Source organism: Lolium rigidum, chromosome 7, assembly GCF_022539505.1.
Source record: "Lolium rigidum isolate FL_2022 chromosome 7, APGP_CSIRO_Lrig_0.1, whole genome shotgun sequence".
Classification (NCBI taxonomy): Eukaryota; Viridiplantae; Streptophyta; class Magnoliopsida; order Poales; family Poaceae; genus Lolium; species Lolium rigidum.
In genome coordinates, this window is record NC_061514.1 from 134,266,547 (window position 1) to 134,281,518 (window position 14,972).

General features: G+C 45.0%; 1 protein-coding gene across 1 annotated transcript; it reads right to left on the minus strand.

Annotated features, from left to right (window-relative positions):
• Window positions 1-5,751: 5,751 nt before the first annotated feature.
• LOC124674213 (probable serine/threonine-protein kinase At1g01540) lies at window positions 5,752-9,320 on the minus strand. Its single transcript, XM_047210251.1, has 7 exons — window positions 8,096-9,320; window positions 7,661-7,765; window positions 7,452-7,574; window positions 7,201-7,371; window positions 6,993-7,122; window positions 6,694-6,903; window positions 5,752-6,233 (listed from the first exon to the last, which is right to left on the minus strand). The coding sequence occupies exons 1-7, from the start codon at window positions 8,728-8,730 to the stop codon at window positions 6,081-6,083; spliced, it is 1,527 nt and encodes a 508-aa protein (XP_047066207.1). The 5' UTR covers window positions 8,731-9,320; the 3' UTR covers window positions 5,752-6,080.
• Between the last annotated feature and the right edge of the window lie 5,652 nt (window positions 9,321-14,972).

The window sequence follows — 14,972 nt, forward strand, 5'->3', positions numbered from 1 at the left end:
CTAGAAACAAGAATATCAATTTTATTGAGCTTTTCCTCAACAGATTTGTTAAAAACAGTTTGTGTACTAATAAATTCTTTAAGCATGGCTTCAAGTCCAGGGGTGTATTCCTATTATTGTTGTAAGAATTCCCATAAGAATTAGCATAACCGTTACCATTATTATAAGGATATGGCCTATAGTTATTACTAGAATTGTTCAGATAAGCATTGTTGTTGAAATTATTATTTTTAATGAAGTTTACATCAACATGTTCTTCTTGGGCAACCAATGATGCTAATGGAACATTATTAGGATCAACATTAGTCCTATCATTCGCAAGCATAGACATAATAGCATCAACCTTATCATTCAAGGAAGAGGATTCTTCAACAGAATTTACCTTCTTACCTTGTGGAGCTCTTTCCGTGTGCCATTCGGAGTAATTAACCATCATATTATCAAGAAGCTTTGTTGCTTCACCAAGAGTGATGGACATAAAGGTACCTCCAGCAGCTGAATCCAATAAATTCCGCGAAGAAAAATTTAGTCCTGCATAGAAGGTTTGGATGATCATCCAAGTAGTCAGTCCATGGGGTGGGCAATTTTTAACCAGAGATTTCATTCTTTCCCAAGCTTGAGCAACATGTTCATTATCCAATTGTTTAAAATTCATTATACTACTCCTCAAAGATATAATTTTAGCAGGGGGATAATATCTACCAATAAAAGCATCCTTGCATTTAGTCCAGGAATCAATACTATTCTTAGGCAGAGATAGCAACCAATCTTTAGCTCTTCCTCTTAATGAGAAAGGGAACAATTTTAATTTTATAATGTCACCATCTACATCTTTATACTTTTGCATTTCACATAGTTCAACAAAATTATTGAGATGGGCAGCGGCATCATCGGAACTAACACCGGAAAATTGCTCTCGCATAACAAGATTCGAGTAAAGCGAGGTTTAATTTCAAAGAATTCTGCTGTAGTAGCAGAGTGGAGCAATAGGTGTGCATAGGAAATCATTATTATTTGTGCTAGTGAAGTCACACAACTTAGTATTTTCAGGGTTGGCCATTTTAACGAGTAGTAAATAAAACAAACTAGATAAAGTAAATGCAAGTAAACTAATTTTTTTGTGTTTTTGATATAGAGTGCAAGACAAGTAAATAAAGTAAAGCTAGCAACTAATTTTTTTGTGTTTTGATATAAGTGCAGCAAACAAAGTAGTAAATAAAATAAAGCAAGACAAAAACAAAGTAAAGAGGTTGAGAAGTGGAGACTCCCCTTGCAGCGTGTCTTGATCTCCCCGGCAACGGCGCCAGAAATTTGCTTGATGCGTGTAGTTGACACGTCCGTTGGGAACCCCAAGAGGAAGGTGTGATGCGCACGGCGGCAAGTTTCCCTCGATAAGAAACCAAGGTTTAATCGAACCGGTAGGAGTCAAGAAGCACGTTGAAGGTTGATGGCGGCGGGATGTAGTGCGGCGCAACACCGAGATTCCGGCGCCAACGTGGAACCTGCACAACACAACCAAAGTACTTTGCCCCAACGAAACAGTGAGGTTGTCAATCTCACTGGCTTGCTGTAACAAAGGATTAACCGTATTGTGTGGAAGATGATTGTTTGCAGAGAAAACAGTAAAAAAAGTATTGCAACAGATTTGTATTTCGGTATTAAAAGAATGGACCGGGGTCCACGAGTTCACTAGAGGTGTCTCTCCCATAAGATAAAAGCATGTTGGGTGAACAAATTACGGTCGGGCAATTGACAAATAGAGAGGGCATAACAATGCACATACATGGCATGATAAGTATAGTGAGATTTAATTGGGCATTACGACAAAGTACATAGACCGCTATCCAATCGCATCTATGCCTAAAAAGTCCACCTTCGAGGTTATCGTCCGAACCCCTTCCGGTATTAAGTTGCAAAGCAACGAGACAATTGCATTAAGTATGGTGCGTAATGTAATCAACAACTACATCCTCGGACATAGCGCCAATGTTTTATCCCTAGTGGCAACGGCACAACACAACCTTAGAACTTTACGTCACTTTGTCCCGAGTATCAATGCGGGCATGAACCCACTATCGAGCATAAATACTCCCTCTTGGAGTTAAAAGCAAAAACTTGGCCGAGCCTCTACTAGTAACGGAGAGCATGCAAGATCATAAACAACACATATGTAATAACTTGATAATTAACATAACATGGTATTCTCTATCCATCGGATCCCGACAAACACAACATAGAGTATTACGGATAGATGATCTTGATCATGTTAGGCAGCTCACAAGATCCAACAATGAAGCACAATGAGGAGAAGACAACCATCTAGCTACTGCTATGGACCCATAGTCCAGGGGTGAACTACTCACTCATCACTCCGGAGGCGACCATGGCGGTGTAGAGTCCTCCGGGAGATGAATCCCCTCTCCGGCGAGGGTGCCGGAGGAGATCTTCGAGAATCCCCCGAGATGGGATCGGCGGCGGCGGCGTCTCGGTAAGGTTTTCCGTATCGTGGTTTTTCGCCTCGGGGGTTTCGCGACGGAGGCTTTAAGTAGGCGGAAGGGCGAGTCGGGGGGCGACGAGGGGCCCACACCATAGGGCGGCGCGGGCCCCTCCTTGGCCGCGCGGCCCTATGGTGCGGCCACCTCGTGGCCCCACTTCGTATGCTCTTCGGTCTTCTGGAAGGTTCGTGGCGAAATAGGCCCCCGGGTCTTTGTTTCGTCCAATTCGAGAATATTTCGTTACTAGGATTTACGAAACCAAAAACAGCGAGAAAACGGAAATGGCACTTCGGCATCTTGTTAATAGGTTAGTTCCAGAAAATGCACGAATATGACATAAAGTGTGCATAAAACATGTAGGTATCATCAATAATATGGCATAGAACATAAGAAATTATCGATACGTCGGAGACGTATCAGCGTGGCCAAGGATGAGGTCGCCGAGTAAGGCGCAGTGGGAGAGGCCAGAGTCAGGCACCATCATCCCCGTCACCACCGCTATCCCAACCGTCATCGCCCGACCCCATCGCCATCGACCTCTCCGGTTTCGAGTTCTGCGTCACCATCCACTTGGGCATGGACTAGGATGTCTGCCCCAGCCCCAGAGGTTCGCATTGGCCGTTGATGGGCAAGAGCCCCGTGATGTCGTACTGCGTGTGTCCAGCGACGCGATCGGCCTGTGGTTCGTGGAGGTGTTGTTCGGCGGCGAAGGGCAGATGTTCCTCCACAACGGGTGGAGGCGCTCCGCCCGTGCATAGGCCATCGAAGTCAGGCACTTTGTCGTCTTCAAGTACGACGGCCACGACATGCTCACCATCAAGGCCTTTGATGAGACCATGTGGCGCCGCCACTACCACACCGAATAGGATGACTAGGAGAGGGCAAGATGAAAACGATGTAGTCTTCTACTATGTTTTTATTACTTTCTAGTTTATTATACCAATTACTGGCCTAGCTAGCCGAAACGCGACATGCAATCTATCCGCGGGGCAATCCAAAGGGATATGATGGATCACCGTTTTGGGTATACTAGCTGGAGATGCTCTTTTTTCGATCAAGGAGCATAGCCCCAGCCTCTGCATCCAAAGGATGCACACAACTTTCTTCTTTATTAAATTATCCGCAATGCCTTACAAGGGGAATACAAAGATCAACTCGAAGCCACCTTCCTAGCGACAACTCGCTATACCTACGATGAAGGGGGGACCATGAACAAGGCCATACTCCCTGACGGTACACCAACACACATCATCCAAAAAGCAAAACCCTGAGGGTGCGCCATTGCACACATCACAGAGTTTGCCCCGCCATCTATCTCGAACCCATCTCCAAGCGAGATCAACGCGTTGACTATGCCAGGCCCGCCGTAGATGTCACCATAACACCAAACAGCTCCACCATCCTGCACGCGTCCAACAATCCTCGCCCGTCTTCAATACCCCGCAGCTCCACGCCGCTGAGAAACATCAACGGCAACGTGGTAGATGAACACCACTCCACCAAAAATCACCTCAATCTAGCCGCTACTCCAAAAATGATGCCCCAAGAGGTAGCACGGCGCAGGGTGCGCCGTCATCGTTCGATCCTGGCTGGATCTAGGGTTTCCCCCGGAGCAGCACGAGTGAGTACCCGCGGACTGCAACGACGATGCCTTCAAGAAGGAAGCGACGCTTAACGCCGCCATCGCCCGCCAATCGTGGCACGGTTTTCACCGGCAGCCGCAAGTCCCCTTCTCGGCGAGAGCGAACTGAGAGGCCAGCAAAGATGATGCCTTCGCAAGGGAACAACGCCAATAGCCGCCGCCATCATCCGCCAAGAACGAAGTCAAGGCTCGGTGTTCACCGGTGGCCCCTTCGCCGCTAGCTCGTCGTCGACTAGATCTTCATCACCGGGGTAGAAGGATCTCGTGATCCGCCACCCCAGCAACCAGCCGACCTCCTCCGGCGAAGAAGAAGGCCGCCTCCACCATTGACCCGAGGCTGCTGCCCCGGGAATCCTTGTACCGCGGGAGAATCCCAAGGTCACCACCCCGCACCGGCGAGAAGCGGAGGGGATGGCGCAAACCGTCCCACCACCAGCCACCACCGGTTTGCCACCGACGGGAGGCAGGGGAGGCCGCAACCCCTCCATCCTCCGACTGCCGCCGCCCCGCCATCACATGGGAGGCAGGGAGTATACCGCCGCAGCATCGAGGGGAGCCCCCAGCCGCCGTCCCTGCCGCGCCACAAGGGAAGCCCACCGCCACCGCCACGCCCCGCGGCCTTTGCCCGGCGGCGGCGGCGGGGGTAGACTAGGGTTTGGAGGGTGCGAGGGGCAGACTAGGGTTTGGAGGTTGCTGGAGATGCTCTTAAGGTCTATGCGAGTGGACTGTGGACGTACGTACGATGGTGTGTGATGTTTATGCGTCTACCTTTTTACACCTAGAGAATTCGTTTAAGTTTTAAATATATGAAATTTTATTTGGGGGACGCGGCTGGGGAGCGACGTCCTCCAAACGCGGCACGAAGGAAATACGTCCCACAAAAGCTCGATCCGGCGCCATTTGAGGACGCGGCTGGAGATGCTCTGAACTCTGGATCACCAACGGCCGTTGGAGTGGCAGCCTACGCCTACAGCGAACCGTCGGCGGCGGTCGTTCCCGGCAAAGCGTCACAGACAGTTGCACGGGCACGGCACGAGGACAGCTAGGCCACTCGAGGTTGTAGGAGAAGCTGAACTCTCGCCGGCCCCATGCATCTCCAGGAAATATCTACACGAAATGATATCGTCTCTACTTTATTTCTTTCTTGGTCATATCAATTTCGTTTTGTGTCTAATTTGGATCACCTCAGATCCCATCCATCCATGATTGCCACCAGAATCCTACTTTTTCTGGATAGGCACTGTGCAGGGTTTCGTGTGCTCTTTGAAACCGACAATATTCCTGTGACAAAAAATCTGAGTGTGTGCAATTGGTTGCCAGTTAGCAGCAAGCTATAAGCTGGCTTAATTGTCAAGCATGACTGAACAATGATATTGTCGTGAGTTGTGATTGTGTGTTAAACAATGCCAGGCAGGTTAGGTCTGGTCAGGCCATCATATGCCACCAACTCCTCCTTTTTCCTCCTCCAGGTTGAACCAGCAATAATAGTATAATACCATACCATGCCATGCAGTCCCTGGCTGTCAAATCTGTTACATCCCCGAGCATCCAGCTTGAATAACTGAATTACCACAGTTGATGTGACAAGTAGGAAATAATAACAGAAAATGGATCTCAAGGAAGCCAAATTCAGAGGTTTAGCAGCAATGCCCCAACCAGGTCATCGGCAATGCTCAACTTCACCACAAAGAGTATATAGCGCTTTTATCATACGGGAAATATCTTGTACATAAACATGATCCAGAGAAACCAACCAAAAAATCTCTATGCCTAACATATTAATCCAATAATGTACAGATGCTATCACGATCTCCATAGACGCCTTGCATGGTTCCACACCTGATCCAACCCTTGGAGCAGCAAACGAGCATGTTTGTATGTTTGCGGGATCCAGCTTCTTGATCAGGCACAAAGATCTGGAATAATTACCATTTGCCGGATAGCTAGGTCTCTTGATTTCTCCACTTGATATTGTCTGCTTTCGATTGACCTTTTGGTGTATCTCTTGGTGTGTCGTTTCCGCTACTATCACCGGGTTCGCTTGAAGGTGTTTCTGCCAATTTTGCTTGACCTGGAGCTCTGCCACCTCGGCGTTCCTGGCAATAAGAGCAAATAAAGGTTTCACTATAAATATATGCAAAACTTTCACTCTACAAACTCTTCTTCAGTAGAATTTGAACTAGTTATGAGGGCTACTCTTTTCTTTCCAGATCTTAAAATGCAAATGGATTCCTTTACACATGATCTACAGAATGACAGTTAGATATCTAACAAGTTTCAAATTGGAAAGAAAGATGTTGAAACTATATTTTTGTGTAACCAAGAAAAGAAGTTACAATTGCCAAAAGGAGCCTTCAGCAATAGGCACAGGAGATAAGGTATGATCCAAAAGTGAACACTGTGTTATACTTACCATGTTCATCTTGATTTCCTTCTTGTTTTAGTAACATGATATAATTAGGGGTAAAAGAAATACATTGCAAAATGATGATTGCGATATCCAAATAATAGGTACTTAAAAGTAAAGATAAAAATCATCATTTCATGGTGACTTACATCTCTGTATGGGAAATCATCAACTTCAAGCATGTGAATCACATGACCAATCTTTGGCCTCTTGCGAGCTTCAGGGTCGACACATCGAAGAGCCACTAGCAAAGCCTTCTTCAATGCCCTAGAAGTAGGTTTCTCAGTCATCTTGGGATCCAAAACCCCCTCTGAATTTCGGCTGCTGACCATCGTCTTCAGCCATTCAACAAGATTAACCTGAAAAGATTAATCCGCAGATTCTGTAAATGCATTTGATGAGCAGTTTAACTGAGCACTGGTTATGAGGAGGTGCAGCCATTACTAACCTCTCCAGGTGGCCTGTTGTAATCTACTGGTACCCTACCAGATATTATTTCCATAATAAGAATCCCAAAACTATAGACATCACTAGTTTCATTCAACATGCCGGTGCCTGCATACTCTGGAGCAACATACCTGCAAATAACAAGAGATACATAAGCAACTATGTTCATGTCTCATCTGTGATTTTGATATTATAAGTAGCGCACTAACCCAAATGTCCCCATAACCCTGGTCGTGACATAACTCCTCTCTGAGCCCAAAAGCTTTGCTAGCCCGAAATCAGAAAGCTTGGCGTTCCAACGCTTGTCAAGTAGGATATTGCTTGACTTGACATCACGGTGAACAACCTTTGGCTCAAGTCCCTCGTGCAAATACATTAAACTGCAGAATTAGGTAACTTGGTGTAAGTACTAAGCAGTGAAAAATATTTTAAAAATCAGCAATAACTCACATGCGCTTACCCTTTTGCTGATCCAAGAATAATCTTCATTCTTATGTCCCATGTAAGAGGGCTCACAGGACCAACATCACCGTGAATCCATTGCTCCAAGGTTCCGTTATTGACAAACTCATAGACAAGCATCCTAAAAAGAATTCGTATACAACAAGTTTTATTACAAGCATCTCATTTCTGGAATACCGCTGTCCAACTTATCACACAAGGAGGTACCTTTGGTTACCCTCAGCACAGTATCCCAGCAGCCGCACGAGGTTTTTGTGCCGCACCCGCCCGATTGCTTCAACTTCAACCTTGAATTCCCTCTCTGCCTGTCCCCTAACAAACCAGGTATTTTACCAAATTCAGCAACACAAAAACCACACGTTACACAGCATCACACATTTGGGCCTCTCAAAGGCAGCTTCCACACTAAGCATGCTAACCATAATGAAATGTTAGACTAGGATAACGACTTGTCTTCTTTTTATCAAGTTCTTGCACAATGTCAGCATCTGAATTGTCAATATCTCCATTCAGTGAGCCCAATGCAGTCAGTAAAGTATACATCTTGCTTAAACTTCAAATCAATACATTCTAAATCAGGAGCATATAAAAAAACAAGCTTCTAAATTTGGCAATACTTCAGTTCATGGGAAGCTTTGTTACCTATTATTCAGCAAGTTCTTGACGGCAACCTGTGAGCCGTCCTCGAGAATGCCGTGGTACACGATGCCGTAGCCGCCTTCCCCAATCACCTTCTCGTCGGCGAACATTGCCGTCGCTGCCTCCAGCTCCTTCAGAGTGTACCAGTGGCCCCACCCCAGGTGGGACACCTCGGGCACACCCGGCTCCCCACCACCTCCGCGGCTCTCGCCGCTGGCCCCGCGCGACGACGTTCCTCCGCTACGCTGGTGGTGGGGCGGCGGCTGCTCCGGGAAGGTGATGCGGTGCTCCTTGCCGGTCTCGATCTGGATGGACTCCTGCGGGGTGGCCTGGAGCACCTGTGCGAGCGGCACCTTGGAAGCGGCGGCGGGGGCGGCCGCGCCGCGAGAGGGCACTTCTTGGATGTCCTTGGGTGGCTTGGTGGGGTGCTTGGGATGGGCATTGGGCGCGACGGTGGAGAGGTGGAGGACGGGCGTGGGCGGGGCGCGGCGGCGGCGGCGACGCCGGTTGGCGAGGAGGCAGAGCAGGGAGAGGAGGACGAGGAGGAGGACGAAGGCGGCGCCGACGGCGATGCCGATGAGCTCCCACAGGTGGAGCCCGAACACGACGGTGCTCTGGGACAGCCCCGAGTCCGACATCGGACTGCGGCGGCGAGCTCAACCAGAAACGGTGGATCTCCGCAACAACTCTGGCTTTTGAGCAGAATTCGGTGCTCAAGACTGGGTTTTGATTTTTGAATAGGGCAGTCTGCCAAGGCTTGGATTCCGGCAGAGAATTGGATGCAGAAAGGCTGGATTCCTGCGAAGAATAAATGGGCAATCAAGGTGTCCAAGATTGGGTTTTGCAGACGATGCAGCCAGTGGGAAAAGTTGGACTTTGAGAGAGAGAGGGAGAAGGGGATTTAGGACAGGATGGAGTGATGAAAAATGGGAGATTTGAGGGGTGATAGGGCCCAAAACATTGGATTTGGGAGCAATGTGTAGGCAAATATACTAAGATTGGACGATTATTCTGGGGCGAAAAGTGAGGGGTTGTTAATTTGTTCTTGATAAAAAAGATTGGACTCTGGTAAGGATGAGAGTGGTGTGTAGCCTGGGTGTGGTTTAGGGGAGGGTGGTTGGTGGTGATCTTTAGAGTAACAACAAATCAAGAAGAAATGGAGAGCGAAGGAAGCAATTATTAGTAGTGGTACGCCTGCAAAAGTGTACTATGTAGAGGGATGACATGAGAGGGGGCTGGATTGCAGGAGGAGCACTACTGCACTAGTGTCTAGTGGGAGTGGTGACGGGGTGTGAGTGCTTTGCTCAGCAATTGCATGCTGGAGATAGACAAAGTCAAGGGTCAAGACCTAATAAATAAGTAGATCGAGTCAGAAGAAAAACATGGATGACAGGAAAATGATATTTTGAGGTCTAAACAAAGTGTGGAGATGGATAGTGGAGGGCAGACCTGGAGGCTCGAGGGAGCTGATGAGACTGTAATGCACTGCCGTTTAATTAACCTTTTGGTAGTTCTAATCAACCGAGAACTAACTTAGTGTTAGATCAACTTAAAATAGTTAGATTTATATGATGATAATTAGAATTGCACATAGTGGTAGTTTTAATCAACCGAAAATTAGCTTAGTTTTAGGTCAACTCTAAAATAGTTAGATTAATAAGATTTCTGCAAATTAGAATTGCACATAGATGTGCAATATCACAAGCATGTGCGGAATCAGCAATAGCCTATGCCATTGTGACGCCCCAAAACGGTACCATGAGGAAAAAAGTTTACGACGAAACCCAAATTGTTGCCGGCAGAGGCGTTACTGCATCCTCTATTTGGGGATGTTGTTCCCACATCGGTGCCTCCCATACGGCGGCCGGCTAGCATGTTTTGAGCAAAAATTTGGTGCCGGCGCTCCCAATCGAAACCCTTAACATAGGGATCCTTTCGGAAGTGCTGACGCTTTTATGGGGCTCCAAAACATGGCGGCGTCTTTTGGGGAGCGTCGGTGCGGACGCTTTCTCTCACTATAATCCCAATAGAACTATTGGAAGATCTATGGGGAGCGCCGCTGGAGATGCTCTTACAACAACTCCAACGAGTAAAGAATGCAAATATACAATACAAAGATACAAAGCATACATAAAACCAAATACATTCGATTACAAACAGGAATACAAATTGGACTGAGAATAACCAAGTAGAGTCCATAACCATGCGCAAGTCAAGCCGGAAGGGTAACCTTGCTAACACCGTTGATCTCAAACTTGTCCAAAAGAATCGGGCCAATGGTTGCCGACAGAGGAGTGAGAATACAAAAGAGGGAGGAAAGCAAAGCGTAAGTACCAAGGAACGAACTCCGGCATGTACTTAGTGATACTAGAACTAGGTTGTACTCGCCGGGCTATATATATTGCCGAGATATATGGTGGAGTTAAGAGGCGTCAAACTTGCACTAGAAACCAATACAGACACGCTACAACATTCGTCTACTCAGAGAAGGTAAGAGAGCGCATCAAGGTAACAACTACATTCTACACAACAATAACCCAACCGAATACACATATTCGGCCCCTTCCCTCATAGCGAAGGAGAAATGTAAAAGGCACTCCATGGTTGACAAGTTTTATTAGATATTGCTTGTGGTAATGCTATATTACTACACAATTTATTAGCAACGATAAAATGGTGTAAATTGTTCTATGATCAAGATATACATGCTCCAAGTCGTTCATAACCACGGACATGGCTTATCGATAAGATATACACCCTGCAGGGGTTGCCCAAATGTAACCATACACACGCTCAACCCTGCTAGATCAAAATAGAGTCTAACGACAACACCATTCCTAGTTCTATAAGCAAGTATAAGGGCCCCCACCTAACTAAGCTACCCGTGTGAAAGCCCGGTCGTGCTCCGAAACGGACTCGGCTATTGCAAGGACGGCTAAAAAGGATCAGAGCCCACTTAGGGGGTGACCTCTTAACAATGTGTTTCACACCTACAAGCTTGCAAGAGACAGGGGGCTACAAGTGATGGCGTGTAAGACACACGTCCGTTGGGAACCCCAAGAGGAAGGTGTGATGCGTACAGCAGCAAGTTTTCCCTCAGTAAGAAACCAAGGTTATCGAATCAGTAGGAGTCAAGAAGCACGTTGAAGGTTGATGGTGGCGGAGTGTAGTGCGGCGCAACACCAGGGATTCCGGCGCCAACGTGGAACCTGCACAACACAATCGAGTACTTTGCCCCAACGTAACCGTGAGGTTGTCAATCTCACCTGGCTTGTCTGTAAACAAAGGATTAGATGTATAGTGTGGATGATGATGATTGTTTGCGAAGAACAGTAAAGAACAATTGCGATAGATTGTATTTCAGATGTAAAGAATAGGACCGGGGTCCACGGTTCACTAGTGGTGTCTCTCCCATAAGATAAACGAGATGTTGGGTGAACAAATTACGAGTTGGGCAATTGACAAATAAAGAAGGCATAACAATGCACATACATATATCATGATGAGTACTATGAGATTTAATCAGGGCATTACGACAAAGTACATAGACCGCTATCCAGCATGCATCTATGTCTAAAAAGTCCACCTTCAGGTTATCATCCTGTGGTGACCCAGCATACCACTGCATGGTGTAGTATGCAAGTCTGATATAACACCAATGAAACACCGTTCCACTAGTCTTATATCGCTCAGAGTCGTACAACAGAAACATATGCGGGTCCAAGGCATGTCTATAGAATTACAACATTGACTCTGTTACATAAGATCAGCACAACCTCCTACTTTACAATGACGTAAATTTTCAAATAAACTCCAGAAGAACGACTCGTAGTCTAATCCTATCACGAACTCTATTTGTAGAGTATTTGACTAGCTATAGGGGCTATGAATAGATTCTAGCTAAATAGGAGCTGGGTTTAGGAAGCTAGTTCCCTTCTATGGCTAAACTAGGTTTTCTCCTTGTTGGATGTGGCATCTGTCTCCTCTGACAGGGTCCTGTTTCTTGAAGTAGTTGTTGACTCCTCGGCCTTCGAGTTGCACTGTAGATCCTCCTTTGATGCCTCCATATCTAAGCAGGGGATTTAAGAGTGGGATGAGTACGAGCGTACTCAACAAGTTCATTATAGGAAAGAGGTGTTTAATGCACTACCTACAGCATTAGACCGGAAAGTCTAATACCAATGCGAGGTTTTCATAACCATTTCTTCAAAAGGTTGCTTTTATTCGGAAGAACTATGTCCGTCGGCCTTCACCGGTTTACTATAACTTCATGGAGTTCCTTTCCGGCGGCGTTCGCGGTTCCAAACCCCGGAACGGGGAGTGACGAGTCACGGTTCTTTACACTCTGCAGAGGTGTGTTGCTTTACCCATAAGAGATCTTAACCTTGGTGCCAACCAAGCTGCGGGCTTGTCCACACTTCCTATGGTGTGAGGCCCGGTATAAGGTCTAGCCAATCATGTTCCTCCGCTACCTCGAACACCCACCCGTTGCTGCAAACTCCGACCCCGGGTCCACGCCGGCCCCATTATTCCCATAGATTTCAGGGTGGACTCCGACCACGACGTCAATGCAGGGCTCTACCATACATTCCTACGCCGGCAGTTGCAACCCATCATAGACCCCATTACCGTTGGGACTTCTACGGGTTCCCACCCATGCATCATGTCTCGCAAGATCATGTGCACCCGGTAATGAGCATCCGTTGATGAACGAGAGGTGGAAACACTTTTGACTACTCCGTCCCACTCCGGATCTTATGGTTAACACGGGTATTGCGGCACAAGAATCACTGGACGACATTTGTTGTTTAATCCTAGATGGATATAAACCCTTGCAATGGAACCTCCACCATATCAACACAATCCATGGTTCCATTGCCCACCACATAGTCATATTCATAGTTATGAAAATAGTGGTTTTGGTTTTTATGCAATAGTGATAACCATAGTACTTTGCAAGTAATTTGATAGAAATACTCAAATGACATGAGCAAGTGATGAACTTGCCTTTCTTGGTCGCAAGATTATGCAGGCAAGGTCTTCGATACGTAATAACTCCAAATTTTGAAATAGCATCATCGTCCGGTAAGGACGATGTTCAAAAGATTGGCAAGGGTGCAATAATGCATAAGTATGAGATGCAATCGCTCTAAGTGTGACCTAACCCCGATGCTTTAGGATCAGTGAGTTGTAATGATTGGTTCAGGGTGTGTTGCACTTTTAGAGTGATTCACATACAAGGTTCTTATTCAGGTGTGATTACTTGGTATCCTAAACATGTGCTGCAATATATCATAATAATAGCATTAATAGTACACAACAATAACATTTAGTATACTCCTAACATGTAATGAATAGTGGTTGGTTTTAGCACTCTATGGCATGGTTAATGATTAATTATTATATACTCCAAAAGAATAACTTTTGAAGAACATGTTCTTTAATAAAGAACAAGTATGATAATTAGGGTTGTGGGGTTCTATGGTTTACTATGGTTCCCACTGCTTCTGGAGTAAGTAGTAGATGGATCCAAACAAGATTGGATTCATCAACACCTAGGCTTGTAAGGTTGAGTTAAGCCTAAGCATCTTGATCAATTTATTATAAATAGTTGCTATCAAAGTTGGTTTACCTTGCTGATGATAGTTGGATATTGGCTATAGGTTCTATTAGGCAGGATTGATGATGATTCTTTATTTACTTCAAAAGAATAACTTTTGAAGAACATACTTCTTAAATAATAAGAAGTATATCAATTAGGGTTGAGGTGGTCTAGGTTTGCTATTTAATTCCCTAAGTAAAGATTGATTGGTTCCTCAATAGGTTGGTTCATAAGTATCCAACACTAGTAGGGTTTAGTGGAATATGGTTAGGTAATGTTTTGGGATTTGGCATAGTTGCTTCTGAGGTTCATCACATTGATGTGCTGCTGAATAGGAATGAATAGGAATGATGGTTTTGGGTAATAGGATCTAGGGTTTACACTTGGTTGACCCTACCTGATTATTTAGGTCTGATGAAGATGAATATATGGGATACCCATATATTAGTGATATGTCTTTTACAGTTTATGTGACCAAGACAAGTATTTAGTTGTTACTATGGTTCCATGCTTTGAAAGAAGGTACCATGATCACATGCTCTAACCTAGGGTTTAGGTTTAGAGGCAATTTAGGGTTCACATGTAATAATGGAACTAGATGCTAAATGGCATTAGGGTTTTAGGAGTCACATGAAATGATAGGGTTGTAATATCATTCCATGTGGAATTTAGGGTTTGCTATTTACAATTTAATTCTATGATTAATAACTTCATGTTAAAGTTGAAGTTATTAATAACTTTGAAATAAAATTAATATTTAATTTGGCTTTTTATTATTTTTAAATAATTTACTAATTAGGGTAATTATTAATTAGGGTTTAAATTTCCCTAATAATGATTTAATAGGATGGCAAATAAAGAAAATTAGTTTTCATGTTTTCTTTATTTGCGTATTGGTTTTATTTAATTTATAAATGGTTTCTTAATTTCTGAATTTTTAATTGTATTTAGAATTTAAAATTAAAGGCTTAAATAACAAGTATTAAATAATTGAATTTTTATTAAAAATAAAAATTTCATTTTATATTTTTATTGGATAGAGCTTTCTTTTCTAAGAATTTTAATATCTTATTTATAATTTTCTGACTTAAATTGGATTTTCTAAATTTATTTGAAGTTGCAGGTATTAATGCATTTTTGAAATAAACGAAAAGATCTGCTAAACGCACCCAGGCTACTGCTACACAGGGTCACTGGCAGGTGGGCCTAAGCCACGTTGGCTGCCACATGGTGTCGATGTGGCAACCATGCGCATCACCGGCGGCCAGTGGTGGACGG

What these genes read in the sequence shown, in the direction of transcription:
- LOC124674213 (XM_047210251.1), bottom strand. Translation starts at nt 8,730, where the DNA reads ATGTCGGACTCGGGGCTGTCCCAGAGCACCGTCGTGTTCGGGCTCCAC. An exon ending in ACAACAGGCCACCTGGAGAG is followed by an intron (nt 6,904 to 6,992) that starts GTTAGTAATGGC and finishes TAATCTTTTCAG; the next exon opens with GTTAATCTTGTTGAATGGCT. An exon ending in ATGATTTCCCATACAGAGAT is followed by an intron (nt 6,234 to 6,693) that starts GTAAGTCACCAT and finishes TCTTATTGCCAG; the next exon opens with GAACGCCGAGGTGGCAGAGC.